The sequence below is a fragment of the Rhinolophus ferrumequinum genome, chromosome 11 (genome assembly GCF_004115265.2).
Source record: "Rhinolophus ferrumequinum isolate MPI-CBG mRhiFer1 chromosome 11, mRhiFer1_v1.p, whole genome shotgun sequence".
Classification (NCBI taxonomy): domain Eukaryota; kingdom Metazoa; phylum Chordata; class Mammalia; order Chiroptera; family Rhinolophidae; genus Rhinolophus; species Rhinolophus ferrumequinum.
Window position 1 is genome coordinate 82,850,265 of NC_046294.1, and position 20,754 is coordinate 82,871,018.

Consider the following 20,754-nt stretch of genomic DNA (forward strand, 5'->3'; position numbering starts at 1 on the left):
CTTTATTCCGACATCGTGTGATATAATTCAACATTTCCATCATATTTCGCAAGAGCTCCTTGCATTTAGTGGACTCTTACTAAATGTTTGCTAACTCATTTGCATTTCCTGGATTGCATCGCTGTGTCTCTGGCATCTTTTCTATCCTTTTTCCATCTGAACATCAGTGACAATCAGGCAGTCATGACATCTAATAGAAAGAACAATGCAGGTATGATGCTTTTGACTCCGGTATGAAAACAGAAAAACTGTAAGCAGAGTAGATTCCCAAGTGCCAGATAAATAAAAAATCTAGATGTGGGTAGGAAAAACCCAGCCTTTGTGTCCCTGAGTTGGGTCACTTTTTGTGACTGCCATGCTTGGTAAAGATGGCGCACGCTTGAGCCTGCATGCCATGTGGGCATTCCCCTACCTCTAAGAACTGACTGGCGCCCTCACACAGCATTCAGAGTTCAGTATCCTCAAAGCGTCCTGACCCGTAGTCTTAAGGATTTCATACTTCTCATTCCTACTGTGCCTCTCTGCTCCTTTTCCGTTCCTTTTTAAAACAATAAAAATAAAAATTTGATTTTTAATAGTATGCATGCAAAGAGTTATAAAATGCATGAGCACAAAATGGCATTAGTGTATTTGTGATAAACTGTCTAATAAAATCCAAAGGAGGAAAATTACTCTATAAGCATCTCTAGATTATGTGGTTAGAGCTGGTAATGGCACCGAATACTATGAGGAATATTCACGACATTTTGGGATAGGAGCAGTCCAATATGTCTGCTGGGATACATATATATGTCTACCAAAGATCAGGAAGGCCTTTACCTTTGAATTATATCGTCTCAATGTGCATAAGGCGGTGGGGGGCGGGGAGCTGAATATAAGCTAAGTCCTATATTAAATTGGGGAATAAACACATCATTGAAAGTGGGCTTTGGAAAAAGTTCTGAATTAAAAAGAAGCTGCATGTGCACGAATGCAGTGTGATACATCAATTCTCTAAAGCAACATGTTGTAAAATTTTACTGCTTTCTTGTTGTGTTTTATATCTTGTTCTCTCCAGGCTTCGTGGACTCGACCAGAGAAGCAAGAGGTATAGCTTACCTGACCACTAGTCAGTCTTTAGTTTTGAAAGCATTGCAGTTTAACTCGCCATTACGGTTTAATAACCAGACATGCTAAACTAATTAGTACTTTAGTTAGACTAAAGAATAGGTCAATAGTGGTAGACATTACTTAGCAATAGTGTCATTTTAGGATGAGCAAGCAAGCTGTGTTGGGAGTGGATGAACAAATCCTTATTATTTCCTAAAACTGGACCTTATTCTCTTGCTGGTGCTGGTTAAAATCACATCCAGGTAATTATACTTATAGAAGTAAATCGCCCCAATTCTCAGGCCAGGCGTTTTCAAATGGTGAAATTGTCTGACTCTCACCTGGTTGACGTGGCTTTGAATCATCAAGTCGCAGAGTTAGTGGTCTAAAACCCGACTCAGCCCTTTCCTTTCCAGCTCAACTCATCTTGTTGCTCACTGATTTTTAAATGATTGGTCTTAATAAATTAGCACATCACATTTCATCTCAGAGCAATGCAAATGACATCTCTCGCTGGTTTTCCCAAATTGTTAAACATGTCTATGTTCCTTTCATAGAGCATTAAATTTATGAGATTAGAATGATTTGGCACAAATGGTTTTTGTTTTCTAAAAGTTGGTAGCGTTTAGCCTTTGAAATTTCTCCGACTACTTGCTTCAGTTTGGGTAGCAGGGGACTTATTTTGAAAATGGAAGGTAAATATTCATCTTTAGATTTTAATTTTTACACCCCAAGATCCTACTCATGAGGACGCCTATCCTTTTTTACTTAATTTGTGTCATTAAGTAACAGATAGTGAAATAAAACCAGTATACTTTAGATGAGATTCAAGGATCTAATCGATAAATACTTTCTTTAAAAAATAACTGTCTCTTCTCCAGATGGAATTTTGATATAGTAATCTTATAAGTGTAGGATATAGCATAGACTGTGTATTATAATGAGAGGAATCTATCCTCTCAGTCTTTCAGAAATGATAATTATTCAGAACACACCACTCGTGTTCAGGTCATGGCTATAAATATTTAATGCTGTTTAATATTTAAAAGTTGACTGCCTGCGCAGGCACTGATATGAGTTTCTGGACATGAACACTCTGCCATCATCAGATCTAGTTCATTATAGGCTCTCTTTGCATCAGACCTTCCTCCATGTCATAGGGACTATGGTTCAGGGCACCTCCTCACTGAAATACTTCCTTCCTGTGGCACAGGAATCTCTTAGTGCCATCACAGCCTGGGTGTTTTATTGCCCCAAAGTCACGGACCCACTGGGACTGGGAAAGGGACAGAAGGGTTTATTATCAGCCATCCTGAGCAGATACAGACCCGATTCTGCCTGGCCTTGTACATCTTCCCCCTGTCATTCTGATTTAGACCTGGCTAGAGGCGGAGCTGAGATTTATCAGGAGCAGTAAGGAGATGTTAAGAGAATTATTACCATAAGTGGAAGTAATAGGTTTACTCCCAGGATAGCAGAACGTCACTCCGTTTTCCAGAAGTGTCCTTATCTTCAGTATCTTACACTGGACATAATTGACTTTCAAATGACTGCCACCCCTGGGGCTCAGAAGTTCCATTCCCTCTTATTTGTCTCATTCAGAGATGAAAACCGTTAAGTCCAGAGGAGCTCAGAAGACGGCTTGGATTATGGCCAGTTTCATTCTGTAAGCTCTGAAAAGCCTTAACACTTTTACCTGGAAGAAAGGAGATGAAAAAGGTTTGATGAGAAGAATAATTATAATTACCCTTCATAGTCTTTTGCAAAACAGGGTCTTCTTGCCATAATGATCTCTTCGTTCTTCCCAGAGTTCATCTGTTCCCTCCTCCAGAGCCTGAATTATCAACATGACTTTTGGTCTGGAAGGCGTATACACAGCACTCCCTGACTTTGTCCCGGTGCCAGAGTAAAACATGTCTGAAACAGATAGTCCAGTCTCAGTGGAGTCTCTGAGTCCCCTCAGAGAGAGAATTGGGCATCTGGCAAATAATCCCATCATCAATCCTGTCATGAGCCGATGCAGAATTAGAATTCTCTATAGAGGGCCGCCTACTGGTCTGCTGACATCATTAAACGAGAAAAATTTCCGCATAGAGAAATGTAGGAAAGAGACCAGATAGAAGGGGTGGGGAAGTGTGGCTGTCAATACAACCATTTCCTGAGCTTCTCTTCAACCATTTCCTAGATTATTCTGAGTAAAGACTGCTCATGCCTTGCTTTGTTGGTACTTGTTAATGTCCTACGCTTACCTACATGACTTTCTTGGCATCTCTTGCTGCAATATCTCCCTTATGGAAATGTTCTCTTGACTTCCCAAAGATTCTGGTCAGTTTTCTGTGTTTGTGTGTGATGGCCCCAGGACATGTCTGTGTGACAAAGAATCCTAGTTCAGTTGCTGGCTGGCATCACTGTCGGCTGAACCTGTGTTCTCACTGCCATAACCAGAAAGCCGGTGTGGACTTCAAATCTCTGCTTTTGTCCTACTGTCTTTGGGTCAAAGTGGGTAACAAGCAGGTCAGGTCAGCCCTTCAGAGATATTTGCAGGGATGGCTTCACGCTCTCAATGCCACTAGTTCAGAGTGACGGGGAAAGATATTGTATGGTGCATGAAAATTGCCACTGAGCTGTACCAGCACAACCCTGTCAGCTCACAAGAACGGGGGCCCAGGATCCAATGTCTTCAACAAACTGGAGACTTTTGAGACAAGGCTTTCTAGCCAAGTGCTCCACACCTGTCTGTTGCCATGTCTCATTAATGTGTGGCGTCTCCTGGGGTGCAGCTTCTCAGCCAGTCAGCCTCACAAATGTACAAGTCAAATGGAGCTGAGAGCCACGGGCGTTGGGCACTCCTCTCAGAGAGAAGTGGCACGTGCAGCAGCAGCTGGGGAAAGTGTTGCTTGGCGCTTCTGTCTCCTTGCTGGAAGTTGTGTCCTAGCTTCCAGATGTGAAATGTGATACGGCTGAAATGGATTAGGTCTATCAGTAATGGTACAGGGACTTCTTGTAATAGATCTGCTGAGACTGCTCACAACGCTGGTGGAGGCTTGCTTCAGAGCTTCCCAAAAGGACAGTGCAGTTCTGAGTTTTGGGCTTCCAAACCAGTATGTCAAAAGAGTCTGAAATCAGGTGTCCTTTCATTCTTTAAAGGCCCAAGCCTTTTAGGTGGCAGATGCCATATGCAGACCACTCACCTGTCCATCCCTGCGGAATACCATGTGCTGGAGATAGAGTGTGACCCAGTCTCTGAGGAGCAAACCCCTTCAGATTACCAGCTTTCTCGAGGACCTGGGCTTGAGCCACATGCCCAGACTTTTCCTAGGCCAGCAATCATTGTACTTAGAGTGTAAAGGGGTGGGGGAGGGGGGCACTTTGGAAATATTCTAGTACGCATTGCCTAGGGATCACATGCTTATTTCCTTTCTGACCAGTCACTGTAATTTGAGAGACTCAGAAAGCCAATTATAGAATCAAGGGCTAGAAAATGGTGGTGACTGGTGTCAAGGATGCCAGAGCTGCCTGTACCCCGGTGCCTGGAGAGGGGACCAGTTACCCTCAGCGCCAGCTCAGCAGCTCCTGAGCTCTGAATTATTGGGCTTTTTTTTTTAAATGAAATTATTTTACTTTAAGCATCCAGGAAAGCAAGACATCTGCATAAATACAGGTTTCTTACATAATTTCTTACATTTTAGCACATTTGGAGTTCCCATTATGTGTGCATGCGCTGTGAACCGGCAGATGGGCAGACTGCTGGAAGGAAAGGATAGGAGTGCAGGTTTCCAAGAATCTCATGAGGCAAGGCTGTTTCTGCTGGAATATCTGCTGGTCAGGGCTTTCACTTCCATATTAGACACGCCAAGCAAAGTCACCTTGGGGGACCTTGGTTGTCCTTGCCCAAACCAGTCTTGGCACATAGGCTAGGCTGCTTGACATAAACTGAATCCCATTTTCTGTTTTGGATACACCCGAGTTTCTATGGTGCTCTCTGCAGCCTCCCCCACTAGTTGGTACCTAAAGAGAGACGTAGACATTGGCAGAGAGAGGAGAGAGGATGTGAGACGGGTCACAGACGAGCGATGGCCTGGTCTCCTAGCTCCCACCTTGTCTGGGCTCTGACGCTCTCCGTTCCCTCCCGGCAGACTCTGGACGGGCACATGGTGGTGCGCAGCCACGCCCGAGTGTCATCCCTGACCCTGAAGAGCATCCAGTACACAGACGCTGGGGAATACATCTGCACTGCCAGCAACACCATCGGCCAGGACTCCCAGTCCATGTACCTCGAAGTGCAATGTGAGGAATAACTGCGAAAAGCACAGTGAGGGGAGGGACTGTGCAAGGTCGGGAAAAGGGGGGAAATAGCAGCTAGGACCTGAGCTGCACCCTGTGAGCTCTGCCCGCCATCTCTGTGGCAGTTGGCCCTAGGCCATTTCACAGCCGTGTCCCCAGCTTACCCCCCGTACACCATCCCCAGGTTTCTTACAAGCCACATGCCCTCTGTCTTACATGCAGCTCACAGGATTGCCGAAACGGCCCCGACCTCTACTGTACCCTGGCACTAGCTGTGCTTTGGGGCCACCCGCCTCTCTGTGCCAGAAGACAGGATATGTGGGGCTCCACAATAGTGGCAGTCTTCCTGATAGTCACTTGCATTCATTGCAGATGCCCCCAAGTTGCAGGGCCCTGTGGCTGTGTACACTTGGGAGGGGAACCAGGTAAACATCACCTGCGAGGTGTTTGCCTACCCCAGTGCCACAATCTCGTGGTTCCGAGATGGTCAGCTATTGCCAAGCTCCAACTACAGCAATATCAAGATCTACAACACCCCCTCTGCCAGCTACCTGGAGGTGAGTGGGGCGGGAGGGCAAAGGGCAGGGTGGAAAAGACACAGTTTGGCTATGGATAGGCTCCTGTATGCAGCCAAAATGTCTCTTGCTTCTCTGGCATGTCCTGAGCCAGGAGCCATTGGCTAGAGAAGAAGCTGAGCCTCAGGCCAGCCCCTTTGTCTCCCTAGGTGAGATCAGGGCCTGGGACGCAGAGTGTACCTCTCCCATGAGCCCCCATGTGTTCTCTCTGGTGTAAGGCTGGGCTACAGCTAATGATTCCTGCTTTACTGGTTCTATTCTTTACTAATTTAATCTAATAAATAAGGATCTGAGGCTGCAACCATCCCATGAGACATGTAACCTAAGAGCTTCTTTTTCTAAAGGTGACCCCAGACTCTGAAAATGATTTTGGAAACTACAACTGCACTGCAGTGAACCGCATTGGACAGGAGTCTTTGGAATTCATCCTCGTCCAAGCAGGTGAGTGCCTCTTATGGCTGCACCACACTTAAAACCCTTGCCAGCCCATTTTGTGTCCTTTGGTGATGTCAGGAGAGTGGGAAGAAGAGGGCCAGGCTCGGCAAAGCCAGAGGGTCAGGAAGCAGAGGGACAGAGGCTTGAGCATCTGGGCACGGGGCATGCTCGGAGAGAATCGTATGGTGAGGTGGGCTGGGAGGACATGATACAGGCAACAAGCTTCTGAGAGAGAACAGGAATGAGAGATGCGCTTCGTGATTGTGAGTTGTGTCCTGGACCCAATCGGGCTCACCTGCGTCTCCACATGTGCCATCCCTACAGACACCCCGTCTTCACCCTCCATCGACCAGGTGGAGCCATACTCCAGCACAGCACAGGTGCAGTTTGATGAGCCAGAGGCCACAGGCGGAGTGCCCATCCTCAAATACAAGGCTGAGTGGAGAGCAGTGGGCGAGGAAGCGTGGCACTTCAAGTGGTATGACGCCAAGGAAGGTGAGTGGGGAACCAGGTGTGGGGCACGCACTCACCCTCTGCGCTCAGCAGATCCTGGCACCCTGACGGCCCATTTGGGTGAGGCAGCACACCGCGCTCCCCGGCTGGGGGAGGCCAGAGGTCATCACCTGCCATCCTGTTCACGTTTCTGTGCTGCAGCACCATCACTGTGCCAGAATTAGGGCACAGTCACATCTCACGCAGAGTTGTGCGCCTTCTGCCCCCTGGTGCTTCAGAACTTGGTTTCCGTGACCCCGCCAGGACGGATGAGGCCCCCTCCACCACGTTGCAAGCAGAAGGCCTGCTCAGGTGCTGCGCATAACCAGACGGGTGCAGTTCACTCCACTCTGCATATGTGGGTTACATGTACCGCAGGTTCCCTGCCATCACCCAGCCAGTCCTGCTTGCGTGTATTCAGGGACTGTCATATAAGTATGGTATCAACCAAATAAGCAGAACCAGTGAGACAAATCTGCTCTTAAATCAACCCCACGACACAGTTCCAACCCAAGAATTTTAAAATGACCCTTGGCAGACTGCAATTTGAAAATTCTGAGCCCAGACCATCTTTTCCTAAGGATTGAGTATATTTATGTCTAACTCTTCCTTTGGGGTGAATTGGAATAACTCGGTGAAGTATGTTTTGTTTCTGTAGAAAACTGTAATCCTGGCGGGTAGGTGGTAATGAGCAGAGGTAGGACATGGTGTCATAGCATATTCAGAGGCATCTTCCAACCCGGTTTTACTGAGAATTCGTTCCACCAGAAGCTTCCATCACTCCTCCAGCTTTGGGGAAGTGTGAGAGGCTTCTGGAAGGATTTTCTGTGTAGTCAGGACTAGAACTACAAAAAACCAATCCCTTTACATCCTAACTTTCCTCTGAAACCCCACACCCACTTTGTGGAGTTGGTTCCATGTCACAATATGTCCCACAGGCTTCTTTTTGTAGCATCACTTCTAGCGATTTTTTTTACTGTGGTAAAATGTAACACAACATAAAATGTACTACGTTAACGATTTTCAGTGTACGGTTCAGTGGCATTCAGTGCAGTTACATTGCTGTGCGACCATCACCACTATGCATCCCAAAGTCAGTTACCCACTACACAACAGCTCCCCAGTCCTTCCGCCCCTAACTCCGGGCAACCATTTTCCGTCTCGATGTAGTTGAGTATTCTAGGTACCACGTATAAGTGGAATAATACAGAATTTATCCTTTTGTGTCTGGTTTATCTCACTCAGTTTCATCTATTTTGTAGCATGTGTCAGAATTTCATTCCTTTTTAAAGCTGAATAATAGTCCATTGCATGTGTCTACCACATGTTTATCCATTCACGTGCCCATCAACACATGGGTTGTGTCCACCTTCTGGCTATTGTGAACAACGCTGCTGTAAACATGGGTGTACGAATATCTGTTCCAGTCCCTGCTTTCAGTTCTTTTGTGTATATGTCCAGATGTGGAACTGCTGGATCAGATGATAATTCTATGTTTAAGTTTTTGAGAACTTGCCATACTGTTTTCCACAGCGGCCGCACCATTTTACCAATAGGCTTTTCATCCTTTGTTATCCTTCCCATATTCTCACAACAGCCAGCATGGAGGGCATCGTCACCATCATGGGGCTGAAGCCTGAGACGACGTACGCGGTACGACTGGCAGCCCTCAATGGAAAGGGTCTGGGCGAGATCAGTGCAGCCTCTGAGTTCAAGACGCAGCCAGTCCGTAAGTAAAGCCAGCTGCCCTGCCTCTTCCACCCGCCCACCCTCTTCTCATGGGGGCAACGGGGGACCCTGAGCTGGTCCGGACCGTTGTTCAGATGACAGCTTTTTGTCTTTCAGATCCCTCTGCTCAAGGTGGTCCCACCTCCTAGTTCTCTGGCCCTCAGTGATGGCTGATACCCAGACCCTTTGTACTCCTTCTCAAAGGGCTTGGTGGCTCTGTCATAGTAGCTGATCCAGCCGATTAGAATAACAGCCAGGGAGGAAAACCGCCGGCACATTATTAAAGGGAATGGGAAGAAACACAGCAAGATGTTGTGGAGGGAATTGGGAGATTGGCTTTTTGACACAGGTCACAAAGTCCCTAAGCAGCTTGTTACTTGAAGGAAGAGGGTAACGGCAGTGACAGTTCACATAATTAGTTGTGGGACCTTTGATGCAGCAGAGATATTAAGTTATAGAAAAGCGGAGACTGCTGTAGGATGTCGGAGCAGAAGCAACGCCCCAACAAGGCAAAAGGCCTTGGTCTTGTCTGCCCCTCCAGCCTCTCACACCAGGAGCACACCCCAGGGTCTCCCTCCCTCACAGCCTCTTGGAAGAGCCACTTCTTCCTGATGCCATTCAGGGATGTATTTCTCTTTTCCTCCGTCATTCCCTCTGTCCTTAAACTATGCCTGCCATCCTTTCCCCTCCTGTCCCACAAATAGCCAGGCTCTGGCGAACCCTGCTCTAGTGATATCCCTCCACAGAACTGAATCAGTGCCCTGGACGGCTCATGAGTCCATCCAGCTGAAGAAGATGCTGTAGAACCAAACTCCTTGAGCGGTCCCAGAGCTCCCTGGGCCCTTTCTAATTCCTGGAGTTAAAAGGCACATGGAGGGATTCCTTTGCTTCCTTCTCTTTGAAGCCAGGGGCCTGCAAAGTGATCCCCTTACCTCTTCCCGGAAGTAGAAAGCCTGTCTTATCTTCCTTCTACAGGAATTGCTTCTTTCTGGATTTGAAGTAATTTGATAATTTGAGTTTCCAGCACCATGTGTTCTGCTGACCCTATTCATTTCTTTTACATCTTATTTTTTTTCTTGGGTCTGTCTCTTGTCTTTTCTTTTCGTCTGTGTTCCATCCATGGGAAATGCAGATAGCCCTCTTCCACGTAAGTGCCTCTTCATACTTCGTTACCTGTTTCTATAGCGTTAACATCTGCTAGTCCTAGTTCTTAATTTAGTTCCAGTCCCTTTTTGTCCCCTAGAGGCTGAAGTAGATGACTGTCTGGGCCCTAACCACACTGACCTTAGTCTAGTCTCGTTCATGTCCGTAGGTTACTCCGAGAGGCTAACACTCGTCCTGTTTTAGAGCATGCAACTTTTATGTCTTTGAAATTCCGTTTATTTATTAATTTCTGTGTGTGACAGTTACCCTGTGACAATGATGCTTGCTGAGCCAGGTGCAGTGGGGTCTGCCGATGGTCTCTAATAACATGCCATAGCACCACCTCACGTTTAGCCAGAATGCCAGAAAAGTGACCACATCCTCACCAGGCCCCTATTCAAAATCCCTTCATGGGAAGAAAACCTGAAAGGATTTTCATATTTGCCTTTGGGAGATAAAAGAATTGAGCTCTTTGTGCCTTCCCTTTAGTCTCTCAGGGTGGTAGCTGGAGGGCACTGGGAGGACTGGTGGAGAAGGCAGCAGCTGCAATTGTAAAGAGGAGCACAAAGTTTCTAAGCTGTGGGGACATCCTGCAGGCAGGATCCTGTCAACTCTGTTCTTTAGCACGAGGTACTTCCAACGTGCATTTCCATGTTTGGGAAAACTAACCAGCTACTTAGTAACTCTACTGCCAAGCATGTAGAGAGGGGTGATTCTCCACGAAGGGACCCCCCAGTCGTATAAACTATAACTAGCAGACATAGGGAATAAGGGTAACAGGGAGCTGGCCTGCTATTCCAGGAGCAGAACTGTGGTCTGATCTCCCCGGCCTGCACAGATACCCCCAAGTTTCACTTCCACTAAGTCTTGGCTCCGTTCTCCTATACTGAGCTCAGAGTGGTGGAGGGAAGTGTTACCCAGAGAGACTTGGAAGAAAAGGTATTCAGAGAGCTGCACACTCTTTTCATAAAAAGCTCCTAGCTCCTAAAAGGCACTCGGGGAAGCTTATCTTTTACAAATTTATTCAGAAATATTGCAGCTACAGCAGAAACTAAGTAGCTCGGTGTAGGCGTTTTGAGATTTTTGAGCAAGTCCTAAATTCACTATCTCAGCAGAGTTGGTTCCTGAATGAACCAGTTCAGGAAGGAATCAAAATGGGGGTGGGGGGTGGAGTTGTCAGGTAGGTCTGACAGCCGTCTGCTCTGGGCTGGCAGCGCTTCCATGAGTGAATGCAGAAGGAACAGCTCTGGGTGTGAGAACGCCTTCCTCCTAGATCCTGAAGCTTGGTCTTTAGCCTGAGTCTTGTTTCCACTCTTCTAGAGGTTATCAGTACATGATGCTGGCTTAGTTACGGTACAGAGAGGAAGGCTGTGGTGAAACTTCCTTTGAGGTTCTAACCAGTAACTGGGGTTTGAGAACTGAATCAGAGTAACTGGGTCTTGGACTTCAAAGATTGTAAGTGCTTTTTACTCCCTGGCAGCTCGGCCTTTGTAAAGGTGACAATTTCTGTAGCAGTTGCTGTTTTAAAAGTCAATGTTTAATTTTTTAAAAAGAGAGACCTCTAGACCTTGTTTGTGGTCTGGTAGTATGAAAATGGGTATTTAACCAGGATTCCAAGAAGCCCTTTGGAAAATGGTAGGATCAGCCAAGGATCCATGCCAAGTAGATCATGAATAATACAGTAGCAGGTATTGTTAGTGGCATGAAAAATCAGTTTTCTCAATCATTTTATAAAGTTATAGTTTAAAGAATTAAAAAGTAAACTTCTTTTAGATAAGGAGACACATGGCACGGCCTTGGAATTGAGAGTAACTTTTTCAAGAACTTGAACAGGATAATAGGTGCTACACATGTGGAAATACGTGGGAACATCATATTCCCACTAAAGTTGGTTATTATGGTCTCTTCTTGCACCGTCATGGCCTTCCTAGAGTTGCCAAAGTGGGGGTCTAGCCCAAGGGGTATCGTGTTGTTCCTAGATCTATCCTGAAAGAGGATATAGTTGGGAGGAAGATGCCAGCATTTACCACTGCCACTGACACCCTGCTTTCTGGGAGGATGACGGACTCCTGTCCAAAGACCACCTCCCAGAATGCCGGCATTCTGAATAAGCCGCTTTTCTTTCCACCAACCATGTTTCTCAATTTTTAACTTTTGCAAGTGACAGGCAGCTGGACCTTAGCATGTATCACCATGACAACACCCACTTACTGCTACTAGGAAGTGAGGACAAGTTTTAGAAAGGACCTTCTCTGAGTTCTTACTCCCGTTACTTGGAAGGAACAAAAGTTGTGTGAAATGAGGTACACAGAATCGGCCATCAGCAGTTACAGCAGTTTAGCTGTGTGCTTATGCCAAGGCCAGGAAGCAGCCATGTGGGTTTCTCGACACTGGCTCATCTTGCCCACCAACAGTGCATGCCCCTCCTGTAATACTGGGGTGCAGATGTACAGCCTGATCCTGTGATAGTGGCCTTCGGGAGAAAAGCTGCAGGATCAGCGGAAGCTGGCATACTGGACAGGGAGTCGCTGCCGCCAGACACCTGGGTTGGGAGAGGCTAAGTGACAGCCAGTGCGTTTCACATTAGCTCATCACTTAAAGTTTGTTGAGATGTCTCAGTAATGGAGTTGCTTTCTTGGTTCCTTAATAGACTTCTCCACATGCAGAGGCATGAGTATGTCAAAGCAGGGATGAGTGAGTCAAACTAGCCAAAGCCACAAACACCTCAAAGACTCCTGCTTCTGAGCTGCCAGATTAGAAAGCATGGCTCACCTATTTGAAGGTTCATGTGTGCAGTTCATCAGTGTGTGTGTGTGAAGCTAATGAAGAAGCTGTGACTCCAAACACATAGAACTCCAACCTGGGAAAACGTCCCTGTGTCATGTATATTTAGGACGAATGTCTTCATGCTGTTGAGACACTCTTAGGTGGAAAGCTGACAACCTGTGTGTGCCTTGGGAGGGGCTGTTTCCCTATCAGGGCTGCTGAGACCCTAAAGAGGTGATGTCACAATTTATTATGAGTCTTTTCCTCATGACTGAGCCACACACCTTCAGAATTTCATTGCCTGGATATTGCCTCTTAATTGCTTCTGTAGCATGAAGTAAACGATTTCTTTCAGGGTATAAAGATCATGTATGAATGAGTTTCTATTTTTTAAAAGAGGCGTCTTGAGATTTCTGTTTTCACATTTTGCCCCCTAGATGGCACACTGCAGGTCTAAGTGAAATGCTTTGTGATATATGGTGGTAGAAGCACATGAAACTCCATCCTTTGCCAAATAATACAGACAATTAGGCAAACAACTCAAGTCAAAAAAATAAATGAGAGAGCTATATACTTTTACCTGAATTAACCAGACCACCAAATCATGACGAGTTAGTAGCCTATGTTGCTCTGATTCCAGTGACATTGTATTTTCATGGTTTAATGAGGTACCATCTGGAAGGTATAAGGAAGACCAAACCATGAGTGTCAAGGCAATGTTGAAGAAACGTTGATGTTTTTCCAAATTTTCGCATAGCTCTGAAAGGGACTTTGTCTTGTGGTTGGGACAACTTTTTAGTACTTGCCAGTGGAAAACTAAAGATCTGTCCAAATTGTCTTAGATGCACCATTTCTACCCAAAGTTGGTTAGAGTTACCCATTTAGCAAGAATAGCACTCAATATTATTTGCATCACTCTCCATACACACAGCAGTATCCAGAGAATTGCATTCTGTTGGGATATTTTTGGAGGCAGCAGAGGTTGTATTATCATCCAGATGCCAAACAATCACGAACCTCACCCTGTAGTAAACATTAATAAATAGGACGGTGATTTCCATTTATTTGGATATTAAAATTAGGGGGTGAGATATATAAGTTTTGTTACAAACATGTGCCATCAGTGTAAATATATGCCTATAAACAAGCACATATGGGATATCTAATGTGAAAAGCCAAAGTCGTCTTCTCCTTTACTTGTCCATCTTAAGCTGGGGTCCAGGTTCCCTTTCTTCCCGTACGTCTGACCCTGTGGAGACACCTGGTCCTGCTGAATTGGCTGTTTGTTTTCAGGCAGGGTTGAAGGCCTCTGCAATTCTTCCTGGCCCAATCCCTTGCCTGAACCCCAGGCTTGGCAGGTGCACAGGTTTATGGTGTGAAGTCAGAGAGTCCTGCTTCCTACTGGTCTGCTGGCTACCTGTTCTTATGCACGGAGTTCTTCTTCCCCACTTTAACTCGCTTCAGCTTCTCGTACTGACATCCCAAGGTTGGCTCTTCCACTTTTTCATGCAGTATCTGTGTATCTTTTATCCACAGTGTGTATTTGATGATCTTTTATCCCTTTTTTTTTTTCACCTTCATTTTTCTTTCCTCAGTGGCTCCTGCTAGCTCTTCCACCCCTGTTCCATTGTCTCATCCAGATAGTGAGTATCATTTTCTTCATCCATCTCTCTGCAGGTCGCTTTCCACCAGCCACAGTGGGTCTGCCTAATGTTATCTCCTTCACCAGGTGATAATTCAACTCTGTTGGCGGAAAGCAGCGCTGGGTTGTAGAGAAGAAAATATGAAGAGAAATAGGCACAGGGCCTCTTAGATTCGTGGGAGGCAGCACTCCCCTGTAGGGGAGGCAAGTGTAAAGCATGGCTCTGGACAGAAAACTCTGCGTGCAGCCCAGCCCTCTGCTGGGATTCTTGGTGAGCTGGACCAAAGCTGATATTTAGAGAAGCCAGAGGAATTGGCCAAGAAAAATTTCAGTTCTTCAGGGTCATAAGAAATGCTTTGGGGTGTTGTGTTTTCACCCTCATTTTAATTGGCACAGTTGGATTCAGACATTGAAATTAGCTAGTGAGGCCTATAGTTTTCGCTTTTTCCATAAATGCATGCATTTCTCGTAAATATTTGTGGGAAAATAAACAGTATCAGCTTGCACATGTGCCTGGAGGCAGGCGCCTAGGCAAATTATTTAACCCTTCACAAGCGAGCCTTGGTTTTCTCCTCTATAAATAGGATGAGTAGTTGCCCTCCCCTTGGCCCCCCGCCCGAAAAACCCAACCAGCTTTACAGCGTTTATTAAGCTGTGTTTGCCCACCCGGGAGCAGTACCACCAAGCCCGACAATGACGTCCCCTGGTCGGTCTCAGCCTTTGTCGTCCTGCCGGAGCCCCACTCACTAATACTCATTTCATTTGGCTGCCCTGTCCTTTTGTTCCCCTGCATCCTCGGGAGTAGAGAGAACCCCAGGCCTGCCACTGTTTGGAGTATTGAACCTGTCTTTCTGGAAGGAAAGAACAAAGTGAGGCAGCAGCTGAGTGAGTTCCAGGGTGTCATGCAACCCATGCTCAGAGCAGCAGAAAGGTGCAGGCAGGCGGAGCCGTGCCGCTTGGCTGGCTGTGTTCTGCTTAGAACATCAGAAGTCCCCACCTGCCCTTTGGGAGCAGCCACAGGAGCAAACAGATACAATAGGGGGCTTCTGAGCTTGACACAAGCCCCAAGCTCAGAAGCCCCCTATTGTATCTGTTTGACTTAGAAACAAGCCTACCACCCCATCGGTACTTTCCAGGCAGTGTACTGTAGCAGCAGGAGTTCAGGCTTGGGAAGCAGAAACAGCCCTAGGTTCAAATCCCAGTTCCGCTACCTCTGCATACAACTCGAGGATCTGGAACGAGTCACTCAGCCTCCCCAAACCTCAGATTTCTTATCTCACAAATACCTTGTAGGTATCTGTGAAAATTAAATTCTCAAGTATGCAAAACACAAAACAATGCCCGGCATGTAGTAGCTGGAATTCATGGTAAGAACGAGGGTTATGTTATTTCTTAATGCGTGAGAGTAATTTGTCAGCAAAATCTCTGATTATCTCTTTAAAATATCTATATTTATATTGATAAATCAAGGAAGAAGGGAGTGAGAGAATATCTCCTACACCATCTCTGTTTTCTCTTTCATAATGATGGCTTAAATATATATACACACATATTTAATTATGAATTTATCTCCATTCTCTCCTTCACCTTTCTGTGCCCTTTCTGTCCTTCATATTTCCATAGCAACCTGGCCTCTTCCCGCCCTTACAACCACAGAACCATCTAGTGAGTACAGAGTTGAGCTGCTCTTGGCCAGATTGCTGCTTGTTGCAGAGCTGAATTCTCGGTCACAGCGCTGCCCGTGGTTTTCCCTCGTATTAAAGCAACAGTTGTGAATGCATGGCGGCCCCTCGCCTGGTGTGGTTTCCTAAGCATGCTGTCTGCTTGGCCCGGAGAGCAGACTCGGCATCACCAAAAGAACTGGGGTGATTATTTAAAGCATATTCTGTGCATGAGGAGACTTTTCCAAATTTACCCTCAAGTTAAAAATAGAAAAGGATTAGAAAAACGCTTGTAAGGCAAAAGAAACAGCATCTCTTCCCAGCTTTTGTTGGCCCTCCCCTGCCCTCCCCTTTCCTCCCCATGCACACACACACACACACACAGATGCTCATATAGAAATAGCTACAAGACTGAGAACAAGGAAAAGCATAGGAGAAAATGGCTGTTTGGGGGAAAGGTAGAGGGTGATACAAAGGAGTAAGGAATCGCAGCTTCCTGACAGCCTGCCCTCCTTTGTCTGGCTGTGGAGTGGAGGAGGAGTGTACATAGAGCACATCTGGGTAGGAGACATCCTTCCATCCCCTCGCAGGCCTCAGTGCAAGAAAAATCATGGTCCGAAAAAGTTTAGCCAGGCTTGCTCAAGTTTGTATGCTGAGAATCCAGATGAAAGTTCTGGAATTCATCTGATGATAGAGTCCGGGCAAGCCTGTATCATCTTTTCCATTATGGAAAACTTTACACTTCATCACAACTGTAACATGTTCCAAGCTAGTCTTTATAATGTTCTAATGAAGTGAGCTTGTGGGTTAGGCCTTAAATCCTCTGACAAATCAACTGGAGCTGGTGGGGTGTGTGTGTGTGTGTGTGTGTGTGTGTGTGTGTGTGTGTACGTGAATGTTTACAGTGTGCATCCGCAACTGTGTGGGAGTTTTAGATTCTATAATTCTGAGTACACAGAAAACGTGACATGCATCACATTCAGCAAAACTCAGAGCGAGAAGGCAGAAAGCAGGTATGCACAGAACAGCTCCCACTCACGCTCCGCTCCCTGGGCCAGGGTTTCCAATACATAACTGAACAGAGAAGAAAAGTTTCCTGGTTCTGTGTGTTGCATGACATGGTTCTTTTTTTCTACTATAGAACATAGCTTTCTTGGTGTTCTCTCTGTGTGTTGCAATGAATTTTAATTCCCAGTGCTTTTGAGGTTTCATTTTGTCAGCAGAGCAGAGCAGATGACAATGAACTGTACTCTCGCATGAGTTTAATTCAGATGATTTTTTTTGTTGTTGTTACACTTGGGCAAGGATTGCAACTAACAGCATCCTTTCTTCTTCTAACAGTGATACTCCTGTCCTTTCCAACTTGGGTGCAGTGTGTGTGCCAGGCACAGTAGGAGAAGGCTACAGTATGCATTTGCACAACCTGTGTCATGTTTAACGTGTCTCACTGTAGGTTGGTTTTCTCTGGAAGTAAAATACAATCTTGGATCCAGATTTTTCCTCAGGGAGGAATTAGGTGTTTCTCCCCTGACATATGTTTAATTTTTAAATATCAGACATTTCTGCCCACAGATAAAATTCTTAGTAGTGACTTCCAAAGAGAAGAAAGTTGGAGTCTTTTTTCATTTTGAACCACTTGACTGCTGACTCAAATAAGTCCCGGTGGATAGTGGGATAGTCATAATTGGGCAGCAGCTTGTATTTAGCATGAATGTTTTCCTCAACAGTAAGGTAAAACATTGCACATGTGAATTACAGTGGAACTAATAGCAAAGTACCTAGAAGCATACAAAAATCCATCGGTCATCAATCAGTCAATAGGGTTGAAAATAATGTCTCCTATTTTTGCGTGTTTGTGTGTGTGTGTGTTGTCTGTTGGTCCATTTGTAATTATGAATGAAAGTATCCCAAATAAAATCAAAGGATAAACTTCTCAGTTGTATATAGTTTCTTCAGGGCACCGATAGTTGGAGTGTGCCAGAACCTGTGCAACGTCAGACAGTAAGAAGCACACATTCTATCGGTTCACAGTGGCAAGGGACTATATAACTTGGCTAAAGCATTTCTCTTGAATTATTTGTAAATAGTGGTGTGCTTTGGGCAGAGACGTATCTTCACCTCCTTTCTTGGCCCTTCTTCTCTCTTAACTTCAATTGTTGATAGCCAGAACTTCCTTGGCCTATGAAAGTTGAGGTGGGAAACCCAAAATGCCTTTTGACAAAGCAAGGTCATTCGTATCATATTTAAGTGACAGATTGGAACGTAAATACAACATAGGACAAAAAGGAAAGTGGATAAATCCAAACAAGAAAACTATTTTTTCCACTGTAAAAATCAAATTTGTGTCTTATCAGTGCAGTCACAATTCGAAAGCGATAACTGTATCCACAAACGCCCAAGCATTTGTTTAATGTCAGGCTCTCAGCTCATTGGATCAGGGGTTTAGTTTCTGCTGTTCACTGTTGACAGAGCCATTGTCTCAACGCCCAGAAAGAAACCTATTCTCTTTCTGCCTGGACCTCTTCCTTTATATGTGTCTCTACAGGGTAACTCTTCTGGGCCTGTGGGATAACACGGAAAGACAAATAGGGAAGTGAGGAAAGATCTCCAGGGCCACCTTCTCTGGCCTGCATTCACCAAACCTCATTCAGCCTGTGCCCCCCTCCTCATTGTGACAAAAAGGAAACATGAAATGCCTTTTCTTAATGTGATGTCATATTTTGTTCTGACAGAGCGCACAGTCTACGCCTTAAAAATCATGGGACTTTCCCTTCATGGCCCATGTTCTGTCTGTTTCAGTGCCCTTGTTGCCCAAGGATGCCGAGACTTTTCTGGAATCTGTGAATAATAACTTGCTTTTGTCTTTTCCTTCAACAGTCTCCGGGATTGACTTTGACACCTGGGTCCTGACAGAAACACCTCCCTATTTTCAAACAAGTTTTACATGCTCTTGATGTGTTATTAATATCCAGTGTTGCAGCTGTATCTAATGCTTATTGGTGTTAACCAAATGCTCTTTATGGTTTATTATTCTCCTATTTCTGGGCGGTTTTACCGTCCTCCCAGTGTTTCCTATATATGCTGCTAATTTATTTGATTTCTCCTTTTATTTAGTCTGTGATTTTGTTGTTGATTTTTCTCCCTGCCCATTGTTTACATCAGTTTTTAATTTTTTGTATTTTCCATGTGACCTTCTCCACTTTCCTTTCAACCAATCATGTGCGTGCGTATCATGTGACTTTGTCATGTGGCTTGCATGGTGCTGATGATGTCGTCCACGCTGGTGAACAGAAGGTAAAACTCTTTGTTCTGATTAGTGAAATAATCTGGGACCACAACCTGGCACTAGGGCCCACTCATTTCTTCCTGTCTCGGATTTCCTTAGCAAAGCCATTTGGGAGACTTCCTCTTGTTCTCAATTCACATGTAGAAATCATCATTCTTTGCAGGCTTGACATGATAATTTGATACCATGACAGCCTTTGGTTTAATATTGTGCCCTAAGAAATTTGGCCTTGCAAACTGCTATCTACAGTAAAACCACTTTAACCACAGCACAGTTTGCAAACTTGAGTTTTTACCGTACAGCTCATAAAAATTATTTCCCAGAAAGCAGTTTTGTAAATTAGCTTTATAGCAACGGTGTTTAACTTTATCCAGTGGTTCTAAAACTCCGAGTTGCTCTAAAATGAGTGGCATTTTGCATTTCCGTGAAAATATATCTGTTCACAACATGGAAACATTACAGAGAGAAATGTATCAATTGCAAAGGTTGTATTTGCTCAAAACCAATGACAGTGCTTTATAAAACTCATACCAACTGAGGACTTTCTGATGAGAGATTTAAGACTTTTGAATTAGAGCAGTTTGGCTGTGATTGCTGAGGTGTCACTTTTCAAGAGTGACCCTCTCCCGGGCAGGGGGGAAAAACATCAAAACAAAAGTCATTTGGCAGTTGCCACGAGTGGAGATCTCTGTGTAATAAAGGAGCACACTATTGACCCTTGCAGCAAAGGAGATGAAATCATAGCCTAATTAAGTGCATAGCGGTGACAAAATAATTAGTTAATATTGTGTCTGTCACAACCTTTGTGAAACTATTTCACGCTTACTATAAAGAGAAAAGGAAGCCTCTGCTCACAGCTTTCCCCAGTAAAAGCAAATACCTATTCAAAACCTGCCCTGGGAGTCATATGCATTCCATTCTCTTCTAACTGAAAATTTTTACTTCAAATCACAACCTGAGACACATATAGGCTGCATTGCTCACGAAAGCAAAACTAACACCAATAACCGCCCAGTGTGCCCGTGCATGCAAGGGGTTCCCTATTTGACCTCACTTCTCTGAGAACTGATTGGGCGACATCCACACAAACAAAACCATTGATAGCTCGTCTCGCATGTTCTTTGTTCCTGGTCTGTCCTTTTGTTGCGTGCTCCCCACATGTGTGAGCCCTGTGTGTGTTCCCTCCCCTTGCCCTCCACACTGACCACCTCTGAGGACTTCAGCTCTCTCGATATGGCCACTGTGCCCTTAGTTAGTCCCATTTACAACTAGACTCCTGGACAGAGCTCTTGCATCGGAGCCCTCTTCATTTCCAAAACAGAGATGTTTGATATTTACATTGTATGAAATTAAGTAGGAATGTCCGCAGAGCAGGGGAACATCCGATTAGAACTTACACCTACTTGAAAAAGTATCCAAATCTGTGAATGTTGGGAGCCCAAGATTTTCTTAACTCCGAGTCTTACCCAAAACATTGTGGTTCCTATATTTCCCTAAGGGGGACCAGCCCCTGTTAGACTTGTGGTGACTGCTCAGGGCTGGTATATGGGAGAAAGCCTGGACTTTCCCCCTGAAATCTTAAATGTGAGCAGATGTTCCGTTGAAACCTGTTGGTTTCTTTTTTAAAAACAAGTTTGGTCATTTCTCTGCAAT

The 20,754-nt window shown here is 45.2% G+C and overlaps 1 protein-coding gene across 24 annotated transcripts in view; it reads left to right on the plus strand.

Annotated features, from left to right (window-relative positions):
• The window catches only part of NCAM1 (neural cell adhesion molecule 1), a 312,470-nt gene that overhangs the window by 265,824 nt on the left and 25,892 nt on the right, over positions 1-20,754 (plus strand). For 6 of the 24 annotated variants that reach the window (XM_033119334.1, XM_033119335.1, XM_033119348.1 and 3 more), the window contains exons 9-18: positions 1,058-1,087; positions 5,226-5,376; positions 5,746-5,930; positions 6,293-6,389; positions 6,708-6,878; positions 8,473-8,604; positions 9,736-9,750; positions 14,108-14,155; positions 15,778-15,819; positions 19,107-19,109. In XM_033119334.1, the coding sequence (XP_032975225.1) occupies positions 1,058-1,087; positions 5,226-5,376; positions 5,746-5,930; positions 6,293-6,389; positions 6,708-6,878; positions 8,473-8,604; positions 9,736-9,750; positions 14,108-14,155; positions 15,778-15,819; positions 19,107-19,109 (874 nt within the window). The remainder of the gene's footprint in view (positions 1-1,057; positions 1,088-5,225; positions 5,377-5,745; positions 5,931-6,292; positions 6,390-6,707; positions 6,879-8,472; positions 8,605-9,735; positions 9,751-14,107; positions 14,156-15,777; positions 15,820-19,106; positions 19,110-20,754) is intronic. The other 18 variants (XM_033119336.1, XM_033119338.1, XM_033119359.1 and 15 more) reach the window with 8 other exon arrangements.